Source organism: Pseudonaja textilis, chromosome 5, assembly GCF_049901715.1.
Source record: "Pseudonaja textilis isolate UNSWEBS1 chromosome 5, rPseTex1.2, whole genome shotgun sequence".
Lineage (NCBI taxonomy): Eukaryota > Metazoa > Chordata > Lepidosauria > Squamata > Elapidae > Pseudonaja > Pseudonaja textilis.
The window spans coordinates 59,324,409-59,343,881 of NC_141994.1; the positions used below are offsets into that span (position 1 = coordinate 59,324,409).

Sequence of the window (19,473 nt, forward strand, 5' to 3'; positions counted from 1 at the left end):
TTTGTTCTCTTTGTATATTTTGGGCTTGACATCACCCAGAGTTGTTTGTGACAGCTACATTAGTTGTAGAATAGAATCCAAGAAAACATGGTTCTACTGAATCTGGGCATCACGGATGTCCTAGGAATTTCTCATTGGGAATTGTGAGGGCAGGTTCTTTAGGGGAAACTATGAGAGCCATATTGATATAAAAGCAGCCTAAATATGAAGATAGATGCATCATTTTTCTGCCATAGATTTTTAAACGACATGACAGAAAATTGAGTATTATTGAGCGGGATCAGAATCATTCCTGTTGCTATTTTTTCCAATCAGAATTTTTCCTGTGGCCTCCATGCTTTATGACCATTTGTGTGAATTTATTCCTTGCAGGATGCCCATCAGAATTCATTCTGGATAAGCCCAGGGGATTTATCCCCTCCCCTTGTTGCTCTGCAGAGTACATTGAAGATGTACAGTGTTGGTGGATGCTTCATGTTTTCCCAGGAGGAATGACGAACCTTGTCCTAAATCATCTATTATCTTTGCTTAGGCATATCTTTTGCATGTGTACTTAAAATAATCACCCTATGAATATGCTTTGGGTACCATTTAAATTATGAAATGATTTCAGTTTAACAGTTCACTTGGAGTCATTTACAACACAACTTGGGGGGCGGGCAGATATCGTAGGCCAGAGGTCTCCAAACCTGGTAACTTTAAGACTTGTGGACTTCAACTCCCAGAATTCTGGGAAATGAAGTTCACAAATCTTTACATTGCCAAGTTTGGGGACCCCTGTCGTAGGTGCGAAAGAGCCCTTGACAAAAGAGCCACCTACAGCATTTGCTGCTTCCTTTCTTCCTCTTTTAGGATCTAAGATAGGAGTTACCCTCAAAGAATCCAATGACTTGAGCCAGCAATTGTCCTCTTGCAGAGATGTGGTCCTTACAGCCCGGGAAGGAATGATCCAGACTCCGGGTTTTCCTAATGACTATCCCAATGCCACCAGGTAGGGTTATGTCTTTCTTTTTCTGACCTGTAGAAATAAAGTTTTGGTTGGGGGATCCAGTTTGCATGTGACAGGATTTTCCAAATAAATACTCCCCAAATAAGTTGGTCTTTAGTTCCCCTCATCCAGACCACTTTGCGCTCATTTTCACCATCACTTTTCCACTCAGATAAATGACTCGCGGTGATCACACTATTATGACTAATTAGGCTTAATTTTGTACAGCTCTTTAATGGATTTAGAAATATTTTCTTCCAACTCTGTTTTCCCCTTCTGCTTTACAGTTCATGATTATTTAATGTAATCTTTATTCTTGCAATGTTGTGGGTGGATTCAGAACAACAGAGTTGGATGGGACCTTGGAGGTCTTCTAGTCCAACTCTCTCCTCAAGCAGGAGACCCTATATTATTTCAGACAAATGGCTGTCCAATCTCTTTTAAAACCCTCCAGCAATGGAGCACCCACAATCCCTGGAATCATTTATACCCTCTAGACCTTGTCAGGTTTAGTAAAGCAACCTGGAAAGGTTTATATGTCTTCATGGTATGATGGTTAATTCACACGTCAAGATTAACCGACAGTTCCTCAGTCAAATAATAATGAAAAGCTATGGCTTATACCCTCTCCAATTTGGGATGTCCAGATTTTGTACTTCAATTCCAGAATCATCCAGTTAGAAAGCAAATGCTAGAAATTCTGGGTATGGAAACCAGCCATTTTTAGGGCTTTGAGTGGGAGGTTCTTTTATTAGGATGATGTGAAGGGATACCACTTTTCAGCACCCTCTTCAACCAACTCTCGATGCAAAGAAGTGTTGAGAATGGCAGCTTTAATACAGAAAGAGAAGAAAAAGAGAGAAAAATGGTCCAGTGCTTAGGTCTAAAACTTTCTTATTACTGATTTATTGCTCCAGCTGCCACTGGAGGATTGTTGCCCCATTAAATGCCATCATTCGACTGGATTTCCTGGACTTTGTGTTTGAGAATTCCTTTCCCAAATGTCATGGCGGACTTATACTGTATGAAGGATTTGGACCTACAAGAGAGATGCTTGGTGAGAGATTTAACATTACAGATTGCAGTAAGGATGGGTTCCACTCACCCTCTGTTCAGTGGTGGGATTCAAATTTTTTTACTACCGGTTCTGTGGGCGTGGCTTGGTGGGTGTGGCAGGGGAAGGATACTGTAAAATCTCCAGTCAGAGGTGGTATTTGCTGGTTCTCCAAACTATTTAAAATTTTCGCTACCAGTTCTCCAGAATTGGTCAGAACCTGCTGAATACCACCTCTGGGGACTGGTAGTTAATGTGCTAAACCCATTCTAGTTGAATCAATATTGGTAAATTTACCGCTAATTCTTTTCCACAAGGCACCTGCGGACAAATATAGTGATGATTAATGAATGATGCTCTTTGTTGAAAACATTTTCTTTCTTCTTTTTTATGCAATCTATTTTAATCTGTTCAACTGTTCTAGTATTTTTATAATTTTAATTGAGAATTGGATGTTTATATTTTTTAGTTTTTGCAAATGTTAGATTAGATCTGATTTGGTTGTAATGATGTATAAATATGAAAAATAAATAAGTATTGCTTGTGGCTTTTGAAGGTTTCCTTGCTTTCTCAGAGGATTGTCTCGAGATCATGAAAAGCCCGTCTTTGAGAAGGAATAACTAAAAAGTGAAAATTAATGAAACCAAAGAGGCAGAATAGTCAAATTTCTTTTTTATGTATGTCCGAAAGGTAACTTCTGTAATGAAACTCCTCCTTATCCAATAAAGTCACGAACCTCCATGCTGATGCTGAACTTCACTTCTGGCCCAGATACAAATATGAAAAGTTTTGCTCTTGTCTACAAAATCCAAGAAACAGAGTCAAGTAAGTAGAAGGCTTTGCCAGACTTTGGAGAAAAGGAATAGGTGCAAAATAAAATAAAATAAAACTGGCCCAAAATAGGAGATGCATATTTTCTTCCCAATGGGGAATGGAATTCAGATTTGAATGGCCTGTTGTATTTATTCAGTGACCTATTTGTATTTAGGTTCCCATCTGAAGTAAATGAAATAACACAAACATTATATCCACCCAGAACCAAAAAGGAGGCTGTCCAGAAATTTCTGCATGAGTTATTGCTCTGGCCATGTTCCATCCCATCAATAGTCTTGGGTAGTGTGTGTTTCACTGGGTATGATGTGAACAGGTTGAAAGATATCTAAAGGTAAAAATAAAGATTTCTCCTATCCAGTCATGTCCAACTCTAGGGGGCGATACTCATCTCCATTTCTTAGCCGAGGGAGTCAGTGCTGTCTGAAGATGCTTCCGTGGTCATGTAGCCAGCATGACTATATGCCAAAGTAGCATGGAATATTACCCTCCCACCAAAGTGATACATATTTATCTACTCACATTTGCAAGCTTTTGAACTGCTACTTTAGCAGAAGCTGGAGCAAATAACAGGAGCTCACCCCATCCTGTGGTGCTTGGGTCTTGAACCTGGGCTGTCAGCTGACAAGCTCAAAGTCTTTAACTGCTGAGCCATTGTACCCTCAAGAGAGATCTACAGAGGCTACAAAAACATAGCAGAATAATCCATATTTCAGAGAAGAGAATCTATCTATCTCTTCTATCTCTTCGTAGACAACTGTTCTAGTTTGGCAACCTCCAAGCTAGGAAATATGCCTAAATTAATGATGTATGAATACAAAAGAAGTGAGCTCTATTCACTACATGCTCAACTCTTCCACCCCAGAGCTAAGCAGTTTTAATTCAGGAAAGCTCTCTTCTTGCCCTAAAAGAATAGACTCATTCAGTGAAGCTGAATGATGAAGTAGGACAGGTTAAAGGGAGCCGTTATTTACTTACTACATGAGTAGACGTGGAATTATTATTATTATTATTATTTGTTAGATGCAGCATGAGTGTTTACTTGGTTGGTTTTAAAGAGGACTTAGATCAATTCATGGAAGATAACACAGTTAAAACCTATTACTCATAAATATTTTTTCCCTACTGCCTCCAGTGTCATGGGTGAAATGTTTTTAGTATTAATTACTTTAATACATGCCTCATAAAGTTCTCAGAGGATGTTTGCTTCCTGCAGGAACAGGATTGTTATATTTATATTATATTATATTATATTATTTATATTTATATTGTTATATATATTGTTGTGTATTATTTGTGTACATTGTAGAATCCTTAGTTCAAAGTAATGATGGACCCTTCAAAGTTACTTACAGCCCGGTTTCAAAGTTTTGACATCAGCTTCCCCCTTGCAGTCCCATGACCATATTTTGGATACTCAGCAATCACTGCACATTTATGGTCCTTTGCAACGCCCTGGAGTCATGCAACAGCAATTTATGGTGGTTTTGCTGGAAACCAGTGTTTATTCCCTGGCAAAAATTGGCCCATAGTGAACAATGGAGTTACTTAATGACCACGGCATTCACTTAACAACTGCTGTGAAAAATGCCACAAAATTGGGGTCTGGTTATGAGGTGACCTGCTTTATAACCATCACAACTTACATTCATGAATGTCAGGATCAATTATGGTTGTAACCGAAGGACTGCCTGTATATATGTGTGTATATGAGTTGTGTGTTAGCAGAGTATAGGAATGAAACAGTTCTCTGGTCAGAGACCAAAAATAATTTACTTTTTGAAAGACTGGAAACCTTGTGGGGACTTTTTGCTGAAAGACAAAAAAAAAGGATGATTAATGGAATTGAAGATTGAGAGTCATGAGGTAAAATGAGGGGGTGAGCAAATTTGCAAAATATTTAAGAGGGAGAAGGGACAATAAGATTGTAATTATCTGTTGAAAAGAAGGTCAGAAATCATTTATCTTAACTTTAGTTTTCTTTTTTCTGTTCTTGCACATTTTTTTCTATAAATTTTAATAGTTATACGTAAATCTCTACTTGCTGAACCATCAACTACCTTTGTTGGTTAGTAATTATAACTATATATATAACTATATATATAACTATATATATAACTTATATATATATATATATATATATATATATATATATATATATATATATATATATATATATGGATCTTTGGTTGTTCGGGTTTTCTCCCGCGTAAGATTCAAGTATCTAGGCAACGTTTCGATGAAGTCTCATTCATCATCTTCAGGCTTCTGTCTCCGGCTCTGTGCTTCTCAGAGTAATGTGAGATTGCAGCTGCTTCCTCCTTTTAACTGCCAGTGGGGGTGGGACTTGATTGGTAGGGGGTTTGGCTGTGTTCTGATTGGTTGGGGGGTTAGCCGTGTTCTGATTGGTTGGAGGCGTGTTCTGTTCAGGTGGGGGCTTGGTTGTGCTCAGGTTAGTCTTAGTTGCTGGGGGATTTGAGCTGGTGAGTTGAAACCAGCCTGACCAGAACCAACCCTGATGATGCTAACAAAATCAGACTTGAAATCACCAACATCCTCTGCACTAGCAAACCACCCAAAAGCAACTTATCCAAAGAAGAACAAACTGCACTACTTAACCTGAAAGAAGACACCAGCATAATAATCCTACCAGCAGACAAGGGCAATGCGACAGTGGTTATGAACACATCTGACTACCAAACCAAGTTAACCAACCTACTCCAAGACCCTGCATACAAACCCCTAAAGACAGACCCCACCACCTACCTAGAAAAAACTACCAAATCCAAAATAAAAGCCTCCCCCATTAGTGAAGAAATCCAGCAACGAATTATACCCAGAGAGAAATCATCCAGATGTCCCAAGCTTTATGGTCTCCCCAAGATACACAAAGAAGGAACCCCACTCAGACCAATAGTCAGCTCCATAGGCTCACCTCTACAAAACCTGGCCAAATTTCTTGCCAAACAACTACAACCCTATGCAGAATCCATCAACTCACACGTAAGAAACTCATTCCAGTTCATTGAGATCATAAAGAAACAAAACTTACAACCTAATGACCTACTAGTAAGCTTCGATGTCATATCCCTCTTCACCCAAGTGCCAATAAAAGAAGCCTTGACTGCCATCCAAAACAAATACAACCCCCCCAAGCACATCCTAGATCTGACCAACCACTGCCTATCCAATACATACTTCACCTACAATGGACAAAAATACAAACAAATAGAAGGAGCACCCATGGGATCACCCCTCTCACCTGTCATCGCAAACCTCTACATGGAACACTTTGAAACACAAGCTCTAGAAAAATACGACCACAAACCCAAACTCTGGCTCAGATACGTAGATGACACCTTCATAATCTGGCCACACGGGAAAGAAAAACTGAACAACTTCCTCACACACCTCAACAGCCTACACCCCAAAATACAATTCACCATGGAAACAGAAGCCAACAATCAACTTCCTTTCCTAGATGTCTTGGTATACAAAAGATCCAATGGCTCCCTAGGACACACCATCTACCAGAAGAAAACACATACTAACCGCTATCTACATGCACTCTCACACCACCACCCAGCACAGATCAATTCCGTAGCCAAGACACTCATCTCCAGAACAAAATGCTTAGCTGATGAACAACACCAAAAACCGAACTACACACTCTCACCAACGTACTTACAGCCAATGGATTCCAAAGAAAGAAGATTACCCACCTAATCCAAAAAGAAACCCCAACCAAAATCCAAGACAGAGAACAAGAAAACGGCAAAGCCCTCCTCCCATATATAAAAGGCACTACAGACAAAATTAGCAAGATCCTCCAAAAACACAACATCAAAACAGCATTCTGCACAAACAGAAAAATATCCACCATCCTAAGAAACCCCAAAGACAAAATCGAATTAGAAAACCAAGGAGTATACGAAATCCCCTGCACTGCCTGCCCTACCACATACATTGGACAAACTAACAGAAGAATAAGTGCACGCATTGAAGAACATAAGAACTCAATCAAAAAAGAAGAAACGACCTCTTCCCTGGTCCAACACCTCAAAGCCACAGGACATGAAATTGATTTTAAAAATACCAGAACTATCGCCAAAACCGAACACTTCAACAGCAGAATAATCAGAGAAGCCATAGAGATAGAAAAACGCCCACACAGCATGAACAAACAAGATGACACCTCCCGCCTTCCAGCCATTTGGAAACCCGCCCTCATGAACAGACGAGTACCTAACATGAAGAAGGACACCAGACCCACACCCATGAGAGCCACACAAGATGCCACCACCACACTTCCATGTAGAAAACAGACTCCCAGCCACTCAGAAGATGAGACATGACCATGGACCAGAAGCTGCACTGCAGCTGCATCACTACCCACTTCAAACCCCTCCGAGCCATACATGAAGCAAACCGACACCCACTATGAAGATGCAGCACGACCACGAACTCGAAGCCAAACAGCAAGATCACAACTCACCAGCTCAAATCCCCCAGCAACTAAGACTAACCTGAGCACAACCAAGCCCCCACCTGAACAGAACACGCCTCCAACCAATCAGAACACGGCTAACCCCCAACCAATCAGAACACAGCCAAACCCCCTACCAATCAAGTCCCACCCCCACTGGCAGTTAAAAGGAGGAAGCAGCTGCAATCTCACATTACTCTGAGAAGCACAGAGCCGGAGACAGAAGCCTGAAGATGATGAATGAGACTTCATCGAAACGTTGCCTAGATACTTGAATCTTACGCGGGAGAAAACCCGAACAACCAAAGATCCACATACAAATACCCGAGAACCTCAGAAAAATATATATATAATATATATATATATATATATATATATATATATATATATATATATATATATATATATATATATATATAAAACTATATATATATAACTATATATATATATAACTATATATATATATAACTATATAACTATATAACTATATAACTATATAACTATATAACTATATATATATATATATGAAGCCTGATGATGGCAGATGAGATTCTGCCGAAATGTTGCTACAACTTTAAAAGCACAACTACAATGATGTGGGAAAATACCTGAACAAAGCTGAATGCCATACACACACACACATATATATATATAATTCAGCTTTGTTCGGGTATTTTCCCACGTAATTATAGTTGTGCTTTTATATATAATGACGTGGGAAAATACCCGAACAAAGCTGAATACCCTACATGTAGGTACCTGCGAAAACTTAAGAATAAATATAAATATGTATCATGATATCCTTTTTATCTTTTTCCATTTAGGCCCTGTACAAGATAAAGATATTCGAAAAGGTATGGCAGATAATCACACCCACCTATGCCAGGTTCTCCATGCCAGAGTATCTATTGGAACATCTTGATTACAATCCCTGGGTCACAATGTTGTAAAAGACCAATAGGACTGTTTGTTCTTCAGGGTTATCCTGGTTTCTAGGGCAGGTGGCCTAGACAGGGCATGCTACCTCGTGCTGCAACTGAAAAAGGCCCAGTCCCAAGAATGTATTGATTTTTTAAAAAATATACTTTTTAAATACTCTTTCTACAGTCTATTGAAATGACAGTTCCTAGCATTCTAGAAGCTTCAACCTGTTGGGTGGAAACTTTGTGAACTGCAGTCTAAACTCATCTGCCAGGTGTCAAGTTAATGAAGGCTGGTCTGGATAACAGAGGGGCCGGTTTGTTTTGTTTGTTTTATGTTTTATAATGGACAAAATAAAAATGCCAGAAATAAAAGAAGCCTTGTTGTTTCCCCTTTCTTTAAGGATGTCCAGTCTTGGATTTGATCCCAGTCGGGACCGCAGAAATAGTTTCTCCAAATTATCCAGACAGCTATCCTAATTTACTAAACTGCACTTGGACAATCTATTCTGCTTCAGGAAGCAAACTAAAAACTGTGATACTAGATGTTGTTATTGAGGATGCTAAAGATTGCATATGGGACTCCCTGAACTTTTATGATGGACCAGATCAACATTCACAATTGCTTGGTGCGTTGTCCTCTGTCTTTTACTTCATAGCTCTAAATATTGTTGTCTTTCCTGATGGTGGACCGGAATTACCAAACTGATGATTAAGCCCAGATGGTTGGCAAGTCTACAAATAGCGAAGAAATTGTATTTTTTGTTTGATTAGGCTTAGAAACGCATCAGAGATTTTCCGAATGGAGCTGTGGACTATTAACTGCTGCCTTTCCCTCTATGAATATTTATGCATTTTAACCATTTCTCATTGAAAATCTGATCATTTGGTGTGGATGATGGTGATCTCAGAGAGAGACAGGATATGGGACATTGACATTGTACCTCTGGGTCCCCATACCAAGGTCCTTGATGGGCAGCTCAAGCAATTTTCCTCCAGCTCAGCTACTCAAAAGTTGTAATTGCAAAATATCTGCTTCCTGTTGAGGCTGCTTGCAGCAAGTCAGTAGTGGGTTCCTACCTTGTTCGCTAGTGGTTCGGTGGGTGATCGCATGTGCATGAACCCTTAACATGCGCATGTGTGTGGCCCTAATGCACCAATCAGGTGAGAGGATGAAGAAACAAAAAGCTAGGAGTGACCCTCCCACCCACCGATGTGCTTGTTGCTTCTTTTATCTTCTCAGCTGATTGTCAGAGGAACCAGTTTGTCCAAAATTGTAGTTATTTTTACTACCAGTTCAGGAGAACCAGACCAAACCGGTAGCATCCTAAAGCTGCAGATCTTCCCTTGGCCAGAAAGCCCAATTGTACTATGAAATTCTTTGTCCAGACTAAGGGGTCAAGTCCCATTCAGAGTAACTGCCTTTTCTTTTCTTTAATGTGACCAATGCAACATGACAAGGGCAGGCAAGGATCTGACCAAAAGCTTATTGTGATATCCCACTGCTTGTTGGGATAAGCAGAGAAAGCGCAAGTTACAATGGTGTGATCAGGACAATCATCACAAGAGTAGGAGTTGCTCTGATGAACATTTGGGGGTAGTAACACTGACCATGTGGAAATGCCTTCAGTCTGGTACAGCAGCTAAGAGGCTGATTTATGAAATGTCCAGGGTTGAAGTCCACCCCTCTGTCCTGGCAGCTTATTGTGGGATATTCGGCACTTACAGTCTCTTAGCCCAATCTATCTCGCAGGGTTGCTTCTCAGTACTTAAGTACTTAGAAGATAAGCACTATCTATGCCATCTGGAGCTCTTGCAGGAAAGGCAGAAAATAAATCTTGAAAATAAATACTGTAGTTGGATAAATCATAGAGGGAAGACTAGATACATGGTTCATGTAGGCAGCAACAATTCACCCTATGTTCTCTGGCTCTTCCCCAACCATATGGTCAATTGAAACCTTTTGGCATATCATCTTCTTTGTCTTATGGTTTGCAGGAACATTGTGTGGCCACAAAAGGAACCTTCAACTGTTTTCGAGCAGCAGCTACTTGACGGTGCACTTCAGAACAGATGGCTCGGTTGGGGCCAAGGGCTTCAAGATCAGTTTTGGAGAGATGAATCAAGGATCAGTTTGGAGAAGTGAGAATGGGATAGAACTCAACAGTCCATGTAATAATTTTAAGCAGGAGGAGGGTGGGTGGGTGGGTGAGAGTCTGTTTTCCCTAGACTGTAGGCTTCCCAACAGAACTTCCGATTATGGTATTTTTCTCCTATTCATTTTGAAAGTTTATTGGTCACCTTCTAGGATACATCAGAAAACTCAATCTGTTTTACAAATAAAACAGAAACCCAGCAATTTGGAGCAAGCAAACTGGAAGAGACATATTTTGGAAGCCCATTTAGAAGCCTGTGCAGCATGCATATGTCTATAGATTTCTGGCCAAGTGGCCTCCTATAAAGAGACATCTTAGGAAAAATTGAGCAATAAATTACTGCATTGTTTTGATGTTATGTGTGGAATATTTTTGTTTTGATACCTTCGAGTCAGTCTTGACGCCTGGCAACTGCCTGGACTAATCTGTGCAGGGTTTTTTCGTCAGTGTTTCTAGATGTGGCTTGCCATCGCCTTCTTCTTAGGGCTGAGGGACAGGGACCAGCCCAAGATCACCTGGATGGCTTCGTGCCTAAAGTGGGACTAGAACTTACAATCACCTGGTTTTTATAGTAGCCTGGTGCTTTAACCGCTACATCAAACTGGCTCTCTTTGATTTCTTGCATAAATATACTTTATTTTGATAAAGTGTCTGAGACTGGCTGCTTGATTAAACATAACAGAATTGCAAGGCTTCAGGCTTTCATTTGCATGGTACGGCTGCCATCTTGACTTTTTGAATTTCTCCTGAAGAGAAGGCACTCTTGATATGTTGAGTTCTTGAACCTTTCCTTGTTCTCATATGAGAACATCAATTGTGGCTTTGGTGATATGTTTAAAATTTTAACTTTAATTTAATTGGCAGGTGTTGGAGCTAATTATTGTAAGTACTTTGCTAAAATAGGAGTGACCAATAATATTAATAGCCTAACAATAATAATGTGAACTTTTAGATAAACAAATTGCTACTGAAGAAAGTAAGTAATATCCCATAAATGCATATTATTTCAAGCTTGCGAGTTGGAAAGTTTAGTCATCCAAATTTGGTCAGGTGTATACTTTATTAATTAACATGAAGGTGATATGTTGGGAATGAAACAGCAATTATTTCTTAATCCATGTCTGTATGGGAGGTTATTCAGAATAATTCTATTTATTTGCTGCTTCTCTCGGCAAATGTAATGCTTGATTGGAAAAAAAGATGGTAATGTCAACTCATAAAATATTTCTATGGTCTTTTTAGAGTTGCCAATAGAAAGGGAGGAGGGAAAGGGGTTTGAAAGAGCAGTGCGGCAACTTGGAAATCGAAAGTGCATTCCATACATAGTTTTTCAGAGATAGTAACTAGGTGACAGAAGTTTCTGCCGTGCAAAAATCTAGCCGGAGAACATGATTGATGACTCTTGGCTATGAATATGTCTCATTGGAGAATATGAATTATAATACACCCAGGGGGTGCTGGAAAACCAAGATCAAGGGTGACAATGAATTATGTGTCTCAGAGTCGGCTACACCCAGGCAGTGCTGGACATGTTAACTCCCAATAAATCCTTTGAAGTTTTGGAAGTTTGGCTCGAGACTCATGAATTAATTGGGATAACTGCCGGAATCCTCAAAGCTAGTTGGAAAGGGGCTTAAAGCAGACATAGTAAAGGTGTTGCAAGTTTTGCATAAGTTTATGGAATTATTCCTTGCATGCTAGAACATATATAATACAATTAATAGTGGACCTTCCTTCTGGCACTAGGGAAATGTGGAATTCCAGTGGAAGATCCATTCTCCATAGAGGCAATGCCCACAAACACCTCACTGGAAGGACAGGGAAAATTGGAAATGTTTAGTGGCTACCTAGGATCACCATCATCTTGGCCATGGCTTGTGAGCCTACAGTTCGAAAACAAACACTTTTGCATAGGAATTTTGATTGAGGAAACTTGGGTTCTGACTGCTGGACCTTGTAATATAAGGTAAGCAAATATACTGGGATTATTTCTTAAACGATTGTATCCCCACCTAGAATACAACGTCTGACCAAGGGATTTATGTTCCATTCTCAAAATGAAACTGAAGTACAGTATATTTCATGGGAATCATCCTTGGGTTGGAAAATTTGATACAGGTTGCTATGGGCCCAGAATGTTAAAAAAAAAAAAGACTGTTGAATTTTAATTTTCTAACATTACGTTTCTTGCATCAATGCAGCACTTTGCATTTTTTTTTTGTAAGAGGTTCATTGAATAGGTGGTCTTTGACTTACAATCATAATTGAACACACAATTATGATTGTAAGACTTGAAGGCTGTTTAGTGGGCCCTCACGTGACTTTGTCTGATTTTATGACCTATCTTTGCAGCAACCTTTAAGAGAACATCATGCTTATTAAGCGAACGCCACAGTGGTTAAGTTAAACCCTTTGTTTACTGGCTTGATTTTGGCTAAAAACTGATTTCCAGCAAAAATGTCTTAAATTATTGGCCACATGACTGTGGAATATTTGAAATTCTGTGAATGCAGGCCAGTTGCTGAGCTTCCAAAATGCAATCATGTGATGGGGGAGGGGGAAGCTGTCATAACTTTGAACAACTAAATGACCAGTTGTAAGTCTAGGACTAAATGTAATTTACATATACCTTTATATATATATATATATTACTCAGATATACATTTTCCCTAAATGGACACACTTTATGCAAATTGTTTCTCGTATAATTTTTTCCTATCCACTGATATATGCATCGGTGGGCAAATATTTTGTGTAGCAAACTGAAATGCAATATAGTAGATATAGTATTGCTATATAATGGGTGTTCCAGGTGTTGCTAAACTACAAGTCCCAGTATTCCTCTGTATTGTTCATATTAGGAGTTGTAATTCAGCAACGCCCAGGGCACAGATCCAGGAAGTGCACATTGGATAAGTTTTCATTACTCCATTTGAGTATATGAAGATAGATTTTTAGCCATTGATATTTCAATTATTGGTTTTGTAAACTAACCATACAAATTCGCTAATTAAAAATATATTGTAGAATCCCTCAAGAGCGTCAAAAAGTTGCATTATTTATTTAATTTGTCAAATTTAGATCTTACTCTCTTCCTGGGGCTTCAGATTGTCTTTGTATCGAAAAGAGGGAGTCAGGGTTGTGAGTTTCTGGACTTGGATCTAGTTCTCAGAGTGTAGATAATCTACAGCATTGTTCTTTGCAAAGAAACCAAACATGCTATTGCCATGATTAAATTGTGCATATGATGAACTCGGAATGTTATTCTTTTAGCACTCAGACAGACACAGCTGTCCTAGGGATCACTAACCTGCTTCCTGGTACAGAAGGTGGCACTCAGATCTCAGTGAAAGCTGTCTACTTCCATACCAACTTCAGTGGTTTGCCTCCCAGCAATGACATTAGTCTGTTAGAACTGGAGATCCCCATTCAGACAGGTACTGTACTGGGAGAAAATAACTTTCTTGGTTCAAGACCTTTATCTACAATGTCAATGTAAAGAAGTTTGAGCTGGAAAGCAGATGAACCAGAGTTGCTAGATTAAAGAAACTCTATGGGCCAGAACCAAGCCAAAGGTCTTGTAACAATGGCTTGTCAAAAGTACTAAAATAGTCATATTGAGTTCCACTGATTTGTACCTTCAGTGAACTGACTTCAGTAAGAAGCCTTGTGTGTAAATGGACAAGGACAGGGCCCTCTAGGGCTAGGCTGTACAAATGCTGCTTTGCAGAAGATTCACCCTATCAGACTGAAGTAGTCCAGTGTTTGTCATGCGTGAATCTATTGCTATCTGCATAAATAGGAGAGTATCTCCTCCTATGATTGTGATCAGAAAGTTTACAGGAATTTAGAAAATTTAGAGGAAAGCAAAAGAAGAATGAGATGTTGGGGAATGGCAGAAAAGATTATATCGTCTCCAGAAAGAGGAAAGCACGGGAAACAAACTCAAAATAGTAATATCAATAGCACTTAGGCTTATATACTGCTTCACAGTGCATTACAGCCCTCTCTAAGCAGTTTTACAGAGTCAGCCTATTTCCCGCAACAATCTGGGTCCTCATTTTACCAACCTCAGAAGGATGGAAGGCTGAGTCAACCTCAAGCCGATGAGACTCAAACAGCTGGCAGTCGGCAGAATTAGCCTGCATATTGCATTCTAACCACTGCGTCACCTGGCTCAAAATAACCCTGGCTTGATTTTATTAATTTAAGGTGAGACAAAGAGGAACTGGAAAAAGCTGTCCAAACTTTGATGTTTTAACTTACATCAATAAAGAGCTCTCCTGGAATCCCTACTGAAACTGTTTCTTAATCTGGCCTACTTTGAAGGGATGATATAAATTTTAAGATCTCTGAATACCTTGCCTAGAATATACCATAACCCAGTTATGCTTTATTTCCTCTTTTTTTTTAGGAGACACCATAGGATTTATCTGTCTGCCAGAACAGGAGGAGAAAATAGCCACTGATGCCAAGTGCTTGACTGCAGGATGGAACATAACTGGTGAGAGTGATTGATATTATCTAGCCAGTGTTTCTGAAAGTACACATTTGTGAAAAACGGCTTTGCACTGCCACAAATGAGAGTTAAAACAAAATATTGCAGTATGGTAAGCTGGCATTTGGGAGTCCTACAAGCCCATTCTGTTCCTTTCTGTATTGGGTTTCTAATTCTCCTCCTCCCTCCTCCTCTTCCATGGTGTAATGCAGTAGTGGGATTCAAATTTTTTTACTACCAGTTCAGTGGACGTGGCTTGGTGGGTGTGGCTTGGTGGGCATGGCAGGGAAGGTTAGTGTAAAATCCCATTCCTTCCCTAGTCCTGGGGGAAGGTTACTGCAAAATCCCCATTCCCTCTCCACCCCACTAACCTGATTTCCAGCTCCGTTCTCCTGTGCAGGGCAATAAAAGAAGATCCAGCCAATCAGCTGGGACTCGGGAGGCAGAGAATAGATGGGGGTGGGGCCAATCAGAGGTGGTATTTGCCAGTTCTCCGAACTACTCAAAATTCCACTACCGGTTCCCCAGAACTGATCAGAACCTGCTGAATACCACTTCTGGTGTAATGGTATATAGGAGTGACTTTTGGAGATAGGGGAAAGATCCATAACCAGGGGAAGGGCTCAATAAGAGCAGCGTAGCCCATAAAAGAAATGTGGTCATGATGAAGATCTCAGGTGAGACCCTCCCTAGCTTTTTGGGCTGTAAAGGTGACAGGGAAGAAATGTACTTTCAAACTTGTAAGATTCTGTTAATGTAACCTTACAATAAAGTAGAATTAGTCCATCTGATCAATGCTTCCTGTCTGGACTACCTCACTAGTTTGGCAGGTAGAGATATAAGAAGGTATGTAAGAAGTCCTCGCTTTTACTTGTTGTCAGGGCTCCAACAATTCCACCCTCATCCAAATCAAAAGTCTCTAGCTGCATCTCAGAAAAAGTAAATTGGTTTATTAGAAATTGCCATGTTGGTGCTTGGCTGGGTGCAGCCGATACTATATCACATCATACATTTCCCCCTTGACCCTGGTCTTTCCCCCACCGCCTGGATATGACTTCTCCAATGGGACACATCTGTCTCCAAGAGTCATCCATCATGCTCTCCAATAATCTTCTTATGCTCCAACAACCCCGGTGATTATCTAGGCATTTCAAGAATGCCTTGTTTACCCGCACTCCCTTTTTCTGGCAGCTAAAAAGACCAAAGGAGTATCTTTTTAGTTGACATTTGGAATATTTGAATCCTGTCCTGCTGGATTGATTTTGTTCCATCAAGTTGGTGTTGACTCTTAGCAATCACATAAGTAGATATTCTGTCAGGCACAAGTAACCAGGAAGAGAAATTTAGTTCAAAGCACTTCAAGTTTATGACATGCTACCAATACAAAAGAATCTGATCTACTATCTACCATGATCAAGGCAAATTGGCTTTAGATAAGAGTCAATGGAATTCACAGGAGGCAGGACTTGGGTCTCTTTTGGAAGTGTAGTGATTCCAAACTAATGAAGCATTTGATCCCACCTTCAGACTCTGCCTGGTCATTTCCAATATCTTCCCCACAATGATCTGACCCTTATTTATTTAGCATCTGGCATACAATGCCAGGGGAATCTACACATGCTGGACACAATGCAATCCTAACAGCCTAGATTGTTACTTCATTCCGATTGGTGCTTGTGTGCCAATCTTGGGTGCACTCTGGGGTGAGTGGATGGGCAAACTAGCTTTACACCAATTGTGACGCTTGGGTTGCTGTCTGTTCCAGGGTCCTCCACCAGTCTCTCCTTGCCGCATGTCATGATGCCTCATGTCTAACTATGTCCAACATTGGTTTTTACTCTCCACACACAACCACAGTTAGATTTTTCCCACAACCAAAGTGGTACCAACTTATCTACTTGCAATATTGCCTGCTTTCAAACTGCTGGGTGGGCAGGACCTAGGGATCGATCGATGGGAGCTCACTCTGTCTCATGGTGCTGGACTCAAACCACTGCAGTGCAGACCATTTCTGGCTGGCAGTCCCAAAGTCATTAAACCTCTGTGCCACTGTGTCCACTCTGATCAGACCCTAACCTTTGTCCTTCAGCTTTTCCAATGGTGCCCCCATCACCACTGTAACTGAGCCCATCCACCTTTCAACTACTACTCAACTTCTTGTTCTCTTTCCTGCCATTTTCCCCAGCATCAAGAGTTTTCTCCAGAGAGCTAGGTTCCAGGTGGATTAGCACTTCGTTTAAGTTCTTTTGTCCCTCAAGAAAACCTTACATTTTCTACTACATCGGTTGGAACGCTTTGAGCATTATAGATCTCATTTTGATGCTATAAGCACTGGTATGTGAAGTCTTCACATCACAAATCAAGAATTGTGTAAGGGATCATTTCAGGCCATCAGCGAGAGAAAGATCTTTTTTCTCTGTAACTTGTTATTTGGGAGAGAGCTAAATTACAGAGAGAAAAAGAGGAGGTCAGAGAGGAAAGAAGAAAGGGTAGTTAGTTATCCATCTACCCCTTTTTAAAATTCCATCTACTGTTCTGAACAGGTTCTCCTAGAGGAATAACTTCTCAGTAGAAACAAATGAAGGACTCCTCTCCCTGACTCTTAAATAATCTCACAAAAATCATGAGAAGAGTGTGTATAGAAATGTGTGCATCTAAGCCTTCCATGAGGATTATTTTCTTTGAACATGCATTTAGAATCTTTTTTTTTTGCTTGGTGACTCATATTCTTATTTTCACTGGTAGAAACTTATACCTGGGCTTTCGGGAACTATTTGATAAAAACAACTTAATAAGTCTTTTTCCACAGTTGCATGTATCAAATAATATTTGTCTGGTATTGCTTGTTTTCCATCCAGAGGGTTGGTTTTCCAGAAGGCTGCAGCAAACACAAATATCACTCCTCACAAATGATGCCTGTGCCAGATACTGGGGTGAAGACATTAAAAACACTAAAATATGTGGAAGTGCTACGGGGACAACTTCATGTGCTGTATGTAACGGGTGTGGGATATTGTCATTAAACGGGAGAAGTGTAATCTTGCATTTGGGACCAGTTAATTGAAGAGGCGTCAATCATACTGAAATTTCTAATGTGATCAGTAAGATTACCCATTAAAAAGATGGGCAATGTGATCCCAAGACTGTATTTGACACCAGAAAGCTTTCTGGCTGCCCTGCCACAAATCAGCATTGCAGCTGTAGAGAGTCAATGGAGCAGTTCCCTGCCATTTTAAAGAAGGGAGTATATAGAATGTGCTTCTCCAGAAACAAACAAAATTGCCCATAGATATGATATGGTCCTGCTTATTTTGAATTGTTGTCCCCACATGGTACAAGAACTTCAGATGGGTGTTGAAAATATGAAGCCATAAATCAGAAATAGACAATCCAATGTTTTGCCTCCCAGATGTTTTGGAGGGCAACTATCAGCAGCGATAAAGGAAGCTGCAGTTAAAATATCAGGAGGGTATCGTTGATTGTTGCATTTCTTGTGCCATGGATAAACTATAGCTCTATAGAACAGGGGTGTCAAGCTCGATTTCATTGAGGGCCCCATCAGGGTTGTAGTTGGCCTCAGGGGGCCAGGGTAGGCATGGCCAGGGTGGGCATGGCCAGCTTGACGTCACTCGTGTTGGGGGCACCTGTGGTGGCCTGAGTGCTCTACCGGCGAAAATGGGCTCCCGAGCTCCATTTTCAGCTGTGACATCCTCCTGCAACTCTCTGCCAGCAAAAATGGTGGCCCTCCTGAGTTCAATTTTCACTGGCAGAGGCACTGCGGGCTAGTCCATTGCTGTTTCCAGGGTAGCCCTGCAGGCCAGATCTAAGCATCCTCCGGGCCGGATCCACCCCCCAGGCCTTGAGTTTGACATCCCTGCTATGGAATGATGGGTTGATTTTAAGCTATGTATTGTGGCTGAAAATGCTTACTATTTTGCATCCTATTCATTCTGTCCCTCCTTCTGTTTACAGCAAGACTTGGGGGGACCCCTTATATGCAAGATTGATGGACGCTATAAGCTTGTTGGTCTTGTGAGCTGGGGTAGCAGTGACCATTGTGAACCAGAGTCTCCAACAGTCTACACGCAAGTCTCTGTTTACAGAAATTGGATTTCAGCAGTAATTAATGGAAAATTGTGAAACACGAACTTTAAAAAACCACAACTGTAATACATGTTGTGCTTCAGCGGGGCTAATTTGTTAAGCATTGCCAAATCATCATGTATTTTCTCAGAATCAATTGTGGAGAAGCTAATGCCATCTTGTTGAAAGCATGATGCCTGAGTCTACATATCTTTAAGTATAAAAACACATATGGTTTCTGAAACCCTCTGAATGACCAGATACTTCTCCTTCTAATGGGTCTCCTAATAATTGTGTATTAAAAATATTCTAATATTAAAAGAATCAGGGATTCTTGAATTTTTGAAACTCCTTACTGAAGAAAACGTTTGTATTTTCTTCTGTGCAAGGAAGTAACGTGTGCATTTTTCTGCTTTCCCCTCATGTTGTATCTATATGTACTACAATGAGAAGCATA

The 19,473-nt window shown here is 40.3% G+C and overlaps 1 protein-coding gene across 1 annotated transcript in view; it reads left to right on the top strand.

Annotated features, from left to right (window-relative positions):
- Positions 1-19,289, top strand: part of OVCH1 (ovochymase 1) — a 56,929-nt gene extending 37,640 nt beyond the window's left edge. The window contains exons 21-30 of the mRNA XM_087935609.1: positions 853-991; positions 1,906-2,045; positions 2,733-2,867; positions 8,684-8,908; positions 10,278-10,421; positions 12,182-12,401; positions 13,709-13,872; positions 14,850-14,939; positions 17,792-17,925; positions 18,906-19,289. Of these exons, the coding sequence (XP_087791735.1) occupies positions 853-991; positions 1,906-2,045; positions 2,733-2,867; positions 8,684-8,908; positions 10,278-10,421; positions 12,182-12,401; positions 13,709-13,872; positions 14,850-14,939; positions 17,792-17,925; positions 18,906-19,073 (1,559 nt within the window). The 3' untranslated portion in view covers positions 19,074-19,289. The remainder of the gene's footprint in view (positions 1-852; positions 992-1,905; positions 2,046-2,732; positions 2,868-8,683; positions 8,909-10,277; positions 10,422-12,181; positions 12,402-13,708; positions 13,873-14,849; positions 14,940-17,791; positions 17,926-18,905) is intronic.
- Positions 19,290-19,473: the final 184 nt, after the last annotated feature.